The sequence below is a fragment of the Punica granatum genome, chromosome 4, assembly GCF_007655135.1.
Source record: "Punica granatum isolate Tunisia-2019 chromosome 4, ASM765513v2, whole genome shotgun sequence".
Taxonomy (NCBI): Eukaryota; Viridiplantae; Streptophyta; class Magnoliopsida; order Myrtales; family Lythraceae; genus Punica; species Punica granatum.
Window position 1 is genome coordinate 35,093,786 of NC_045130.1, and position 7,695 is coordinate 35,101,480.

At 40.7% G+C, this 7,695-nt stretch overlaps 1 protein-coding gene across 1 annotated transcript; it reads left to right on the top strand.

Annotated features, from left to right (window-relative positions):
• Nucleotides 1–4,625: 4,625 nt before the first annotated feature.
• On the top strand, nt 4,626–7,472 carry LOC116205501 (phospholipase A1-IIdelta). The gene is made up of 3 exons (XM_031538127.1): nt 4,626–5,021; nt 6,160–6,465; nt 6,583–7,472. The coding sequence occupies exons 1-3, from the start codon at nt 4,794–4,796 to the stop codon at nt 7,318–7,320; spliced, it is 1,272 nt and encodes a 423-aa protein (XP_031393987.1). The 5' UTR covers nt 4,626–4,793; the 3' UTR covers nt 7,321–7,472.
• The last annotated feature ends 223 nt before the right edge of the window (nt 7,473–7,695 follow it).

The window sequence follows — 7,695 nt, forward strand, 5'->3', positions numbered from 1 at the left end:
GACAAGTATTATATTATACAGGTATAGAAGCGGTTGAAACCTTATACAATGGCACCAAATCGATCAAAATAATCAGGTTAGATTTGGTCATATTCGCTTTATGTTTTGGGTCTGCCATCTCCCTGTTAGAATCCTGATTTATATACCGTTCCTACTCGAACTGGTTCAGCTAGAGAGAAGAAAAATTCGAATTCTAACCATAGCCAATGAATAACTATGTCGGTATGTCTAGTGCAGTCTATTTTCCATCTTTAGGCACAATAACATGGTCCAAAACCAGGTCAGGTCCATGGGGTAAAGCCGCGGTCAAGAACATTAGCCCCAATTGATTCGGTTTCAGTTCGGTCTACGTTCCTATATAGACCAACAATTTTTAAGCTGATAAACTGAAAGATAACTATGGACACAATCTTCCATAAGCATGATATTACTTGTACCAGCAAATCAAAGGCACTATACCTGGTCCTCCTACTTAGAACCGAACTAATCCGTAAATTGATCCGCGAACAATAGTGCGATGAATGAACGTGACGTTGGTCGTTAATGGCCTTCATTTTTCCCAGCGCTGAATGGTTCTTCATTGGAAATTTTGTGTATCAATCGAGACTGTCGAAGATTATTTTCCAAGCTATATTCCTTGGACTTGTTGGACAATTTGTGACCCGCGTCGGTTTAAGGAAGTGATGTGCACATTTCTTCTTTATAAAATAAAATAAAAAAATAGGGGGCTAATTGTAAAAGATTGACTTGTAGGTTGTCCTTTGAACTGTGGAAAAATATATTCAAGGGGACGTACAATTGAATGAACAAAGACGTTTTTGTTTTTGATAGAATAGATTGAATGAATAAAAAAACGTGTTGAAAGAAGAGTAGGGGACCGACCGATAGGTTGGGGGCAAAAAAATGTGTCTTTATTTTTATTTTATTTTAATATAATAAAATAAAAATTTTAATAATTAATAATATGTTTTTATATTTTAAAAACAGAAAAATGCTGAAATAGAAAATAAACTATTGTTTTCCAGAAGTCTCAAGATTGTTTCAAAAATCTGTCGACGTAAAACGCATCAGTCCAAAACTTCCCGAGTAGCCATGCAAATAAGCCGAAAATTTAAGAAAGAGAGTGCAGCGCAGTGACGTAGATACTTGTCCCTCAACCATGTTGCAAGTTCGATTTTCGCAATAAGACTACTCTTATTACTTCATTCACTGTTAGAATTTATATTTTATAGTACTAATTTTATAAATCTTTTTGTGATTAAAAAAACTAGTAAAAAATTTCGAAACAATAGTTTTTAAAAAAAATAATGATTTGGTAATAATCTTTGCCAATAGATAGCGAATACTAGTACATTAGTTAATAATGGTCCCGATCAAGCTGACCAGGCAATAATCGACTTATCGTCGAGATGTAATAAAAGAATGCAAGTGTTCAAAGACACTTATAGAATCGAACTTAGAATTTCTTAATTTCAAGTTGAGTATGATGTCACTGTACCAAACTCTATTTCTCAATATATAAATTGAACTAAGATTTCCTTAATACCAATCGGGATACTTCATATAAGTCGTCTATACACAGATTCAGCACATTCATAGAAATTACGTTCCGTAATCTTCTAATAAGATTCGACCGAAAATTTTCAGAAGACTAGCAAACTGTGCTTACCAATCTAACTAAGTTCTTATATATTAGACAAATATATTTTTGGACAAACATACATAGAGTAAAGAGGCAATTTCGTCCCAGACTTTCACAAGTTGCATCAATTTCGTCCCTGACTTATTTTTTGCATCAATTTCGTCCCCGACTTTGCACTTTTGCATCAATTTCGTCCCTGACATTGCACTCTTGCATCAATTTAATCCATAACTTTTCGATTACATCAAATTGATCATCAACTTTGCATGGTTACATTAATTTAGTCCATGACTTTCCGCAGTTACATCAGTTAGTACTACAGTTGCATCAATTTGGTCATTCTGTGGGGTGGTTGCATCGACCATGTCCCAATACGACATTAATTTGGTCCATTGCCACATCAATTTGGTCTCTGCCTTTAAGTATTAATGCTGATGGCGTTAAATGATACAAATTGTTACATCAATTTGGTCCCCGTGCTACATCAAATTAGTCCCTTACTTTTTTTAACCCATCTATCTCTGTTTACTCTTTTTCTTCCTCATCTCCTTCTCATTCTTCTTCTTCGACACAAATCTCACATGTTACGGCCCGGCCATTCCCGAGGCTGAGGACGACTGCCTTCAATCTGACTAACTTTGGGGTGGTGGGCGACGGGGTGATCCTCAACTCCGGAAGTTGAGGTGTAGCTCATTAGGTTCTAGAGAAAGAAAGCTTCAAGGCTCGTTAATGGCAGATCATCGTAGCTATGTTATTTGACCGGAATTGCTATATAATTTCATTTCTTATATCAGTAGGATGCTATAGAATCTTACATAATCGAATTTGGTTGAGTCGTTTGAAAAATATCGCATTTTAAAGTCGGTTGCGGACCTAATGAAAAGAGGATTCGAGCTAGTTTTTTCGACCTGTTTTCTCCATATTTTTCACTTCCGTTTGATTCTAAATTGTAGCCTGTTATTTGAGGTTTCCACAGACACCTAGAATACAGAAATTCGAGTCCTGTAGAAATATAAATGCTCTCCCGAAGTTGGCCCAATAATCTGTCCTGTGTTGTTGGTGCTTGTGACGCCCAATAGTCCCCCTCCCTCTGTCGATGTCTTCAATTGCGATTTCGACCCTCAATCCATCCAATTTCGATTGCTCTATCCTCTAATTCTTTGATTCCCAGTAAAAATCCATGAATTCTCGTTCTAGGTCTTCTCGATTCCGACCATGGGAGCCTATCGGGACATGATTCGATTCAACGTGGGCGACCGAATTTTCGAGGACAACCACCATGACCCTAGCTAACGCCGGCTGAAACACCTACTTCGGGGCCGTCTTTGACGACAACTGGGACATCCACTCCGATGGGCCGCAGGAGATGTTCATCGACCAGAACCCCGACTGCTTCGCCTTCCACCTCGACCTCTGCATCGACGCCTCAACATTTCCCCGAACATCCCTAAGAAGTCTAACTACTGGGAGGCCTCCTTCTACGGCATCCTTGTCAAGGACGAGGGCGGCCTCGGTGGGGGGTAAAGGTGGTCGAAGGAGAGGGCAAGGTCGGGGCGGATCTCGCCGGGTCAAAGGAGAGGGCGGTCTAGGGAAGATGAATAGTGGAAGGGGAGGAGAAAGACGATGAATAGTGAACATAGAGGAGATAGGGTGTTGGGGCAAAATTGAAAAAAATTAAAAAATTTAGGTTGTTTTAAAATTTTAAAAAGTTTGTAGTAAAGTTTAGGATGTAATTGATGTAACGAATATCATTTAATTTTTGGGTTACATCAATTTGCCCAGTCGTTATAGTAATTCAGTCCCTAAACAAATTAACAGAGCAATAACGCCGTCTGTCCTTTAGCCATTCAGACTAGATTGATGTAATCGAAGATCGATCTGATGTAACGCCAAAACTCATGGACTAGTATTGCGAAAGTCAATGACTAAATTGATGTAACCGTGTAAAGTCAGGGACTAAATTGATGTAACCGTGCAAAGTCAGGGACGAAATTAATGTAAAAAATAAGTCATGGACGAAATTACTTATTTACCTGACGTATATATTGTCCTCAATTGGCATTTGACAATTGAAAATCACATTTCCGTTCCGTCCTCAGCTGATGAAGTTTCTTTTTTTTATGGTTGGCTTTTTTCTTTTTAATATCGTAATATTTTTGAAAGTTTATTGGACTCCACAATTCAGTTCGAGCCACGTCGATTTACTAAAAGATAAAGATATCCCAATAAAAATTTATTTTATTTATATGATTTGAACCGAAGATCTTGCTTATATCGAATCAAATGTCAGATTAGTTGAATCAATTTACGGTAGCTGTATGGTTAGCTTTTTTTTTTAAACTTAACTCATCAAAGGCCTAGCCATATTAAATGGGCAGTGGGGCGGCAGACGACGGCGACGTTTCAAAACCTCTGTCGCCGCCAGTACGTTTCAGGAACAGGTAATACTAGGCAAAGACAAGGCAAACCCTCCTCAATTGAACTTTTCTTTTTTTTCCCCCTTGATCGAGACAACGATATGCACGTTCTCAATATATTGAATAAGACTTCAATTTTATACGGATATCAATTAGGTCTAGTCACGATATGCTTTATTGTATTTCGAATCTCTACGCGGTATGTAGGTATAGACATTTCGTGATAAGGAAATTTTAATTCTTTATTCTTTAACTAACAATTCATTCGTTCATTTTTCCATGAATGATGAAACAGCTTGGTGAGTGCCCCCAGAATTTATTAATACGGTCAACCCCGCATAACCAACCATATAGACTGTCGTCGTCTGACCTCTCCAAACAAACCCACCATTATAAATTATAATGTTATTAGTTAACAATAATAACAACCTAGCAATAGTCGTTATCAAGCGCGTAATCGGATCGCACGTCCCGATATAACACCGTCCCGGAAGATGGTTTCGCTAGTTGTATGATGGACCGCAATGCGAACGAGCTAGTTAAAAATAAAAAATTCACGTTATTTATGGCTGCAATATAATGGGGGGCCAAGTAAAAGGAGCACCACAGCCAAAGTGGCCTTATCCATCACACCCGATCACCAAAAGGTCGCTTCTCCTCTCTCTCTCTCTCTCTCCCCATCTATCTCTCTCGTGCTCGCTCACTCGCTGATCGAACGAACGATCCATCGATCAATGGATCAGTCGAGCAAGGATAAATCGGAGCAGGGTGGGCCGACGTGGGCGGAGCTGCTGGGGAGGGACGACTGGAAGGGGCTGCTGGACCCGCTGCACATGAGCCTCCGGCGGCTCATCTGCCGGTGCGGCGACTTCATCCAGGCCACCTATGACACCTTCATCAACGATCAGAACTCCAAGTACTGTGGCGCCAGCCGCTACGGCAAGAAGGACTTCTTCCAAAAGGTTTTTCCAATTTTTCCTTTATTATATTCATTTATTTATTATTATTACTTTACATGATAATAATCGTAATTTAACAACAATGGCTTTTTCCTTATTAATTCCATAAAAAAATATCGAGGAGTCGTATAATTTCTATCTCATACGTAAGATGGTCCTTCTGTTTTCATTTTTATCATTAAGTTTTTTTTTTCTAATTATAATTCCTTTTGGCTAGATTTTGATCATCATCCTTGGAAGTATTTACTTTTCAACAAATTAAAAAAAAATTATACCGACAACAAAAAAAGTTTTGTTTCAGACATATTGGGCCCTCGTAGAACTATCCGGAGAAAGCACGGGTCCCACTAACCAATCTTTCTTTGATGGTTACATATCATAATTTTTGTTTAAGTGCCTAAACTAGACTGATTGACGAATTATGTAATAAGCTCCCTAAAAAAGCACATGCATGATGGATTAAGCCTCTATCCTTCCGGGCTGGACCTTTTACTGTTTGGGGATAATTGTGGTATGCCTTGCTTTAGTATATTACTTTGAGTTGTCTTATTAATGCATTTGGACTTCCTTTTTGAATAGTATTTCACTCCGAATTTTTTTAAATCAATATGAGTTTTTTAATGAATATACCAATATGGATTAATTTAAAACAATTAACTCTTCATTGTACTAGATCTTGGGCCTTTTTTATAATAAAAAAACACTTGACTCTTCTTCCTCATGTAATTAAGATTCGCATTCGAGTATTTTAAATTGAAAATTCACTATTATAAGAGTTTTACTTTTTCGTGGGATGGTACTTCTCATACCTGAATTTGTTGGAATTATTAAAAAATTTCGGCAATCAGGTGGTATAAAGAAAAAAATAAAATTCTTTTCTACCCAAAAAAGTCTTTTTGGGTGAGACTCACGTTTCTCAATCTTTTCTATTCATTAGGGCTAATTGAGATTCGGACATGGACGTTACTTTTTTTTTTTTCTTTCTTTTTTTCTTTTTAATAAGTTGACATCGACTCCCCTGCCTACAAGTATCTTATGTTCAAGTATCCAAAGACGACGTTATGACCAATGAATTAAAATGCATATATAAGTTCTTGATTGAAGGCAAGGCATTCTTACTCCTGATGATAAATTTGGAAAGGTGATGATGGAGAATGGCGAGGACTACCGCGTGGTTGGCTTCCTTTATGGCACGGCCCGTGTCAGCGAGGCAGAGACTCTGATGTTCCATTCTATGTCACGCGAGGCTTGGGACCGGGAGTCCAACTGGATCGGCTTTATCGCGGTAACTTCCGACGAGAAGAGCCAGCAGCTGGGTCGCCGCGAGATCTATGTCGCATGGCGTGGCACAATCAGGGACTACGAGTGGATCAATGTGCTAGGCGCAGCGCCCGAGTCCATTGAGTCACTTCTCAATACCAAAGATGACAACAATAATGTGGCCAAGGTACTACTACATGTATAGAGATCGGACCACATCCATATCTATGTCAGCTCCGATATAATTATACGATGCTCGATGATGTAACGGCGAATGGTGCCTAATAGAAGGTTGAAATGACAGGGAAATGGTGACAAAAGTAGTAGCAGTAGCGATGACGACGATGACGAGAAAGTTCCAAAGGTCATGAAGGGTTGGGTCACGGTCTACATAACCGACGACCCGAAATCCTCTTTCACAAAACTGAGCGCCAGGACCCAGCTCCACCACAAGCTCACCGAGCTGAGGGAGCTCTACAAGGGCGAGAACCTGAGCATAACCTTCGTAGGCCACAGCCTTGGGGCGAGCCTGTCGATCCTGAGCGCGTTCGACGTGGTTGAGAACGGGATAAGGGACATCCCCGTTGCGGCTTTCGTGTTCGGATGCCCGGGGGTCGGGAACAAGGCCTTTGATGACCGGTGCAATAGGTACCCGAACCTCAAGTTCCTCCACGTGAGGAACAAGATCGACCTCATCCCGCACTACCCAGGGAAGCTGCTGGGGTACACTGACTCGTGGGTGAAGCTCCAGATCGATACGAGGAAGTCGCCGTACCTGAAGGACTCGAAGAACCCGAGCGACTGGCACAACCTGCAGGCGCTGGTCCACATCGTGGCAGGGTGGACCGGGGAGAAAGGTAAGTTCGAGCTGAAGGTGAAGAGGAGCGTGGCATTGGTGAATAAGTCGTGCGACTTCCTAAAGGACGAGTGCTTGGTTCCGGGGGCCTGGTGGGTGGAGAAGAACAAGGGGATGGTGCTCAAGGATGGAGAGTGGATCATGGATGATCCGGCCGAAGAGGACCGACCCGTCCCCGAGTTTTGAGCGCTCGAGACGAAAAGTTGTATGTAGTAAACACGATTGTTTCTTCATCGGTTCAACCCCTCGGGCATTGGACGCTCTGAATGTATGTTAACTCGTAAGCGTATAACTTTTTGGAAGGAGAGCCGATAATGCGATTCTATCCTGTTATCATCCGTACTTATTTCATTTATGTAGAATTATATATATAGTTGTAGTTCATGGTTGGTGCAAGCTGAATGCGGATGGAGCGGCAAAAGGGAACCCGGAAAAGGCAAGAGTTGGAGGACTCATTAGGGATGAGCACGACAAGTGGCTGGGAGTGAGGAAGTCGATACTCGAAGTGGACTCGAAGGTGGTATCTCCTTCGATCGATAGGACCAGCCTGGTGGCAATGGG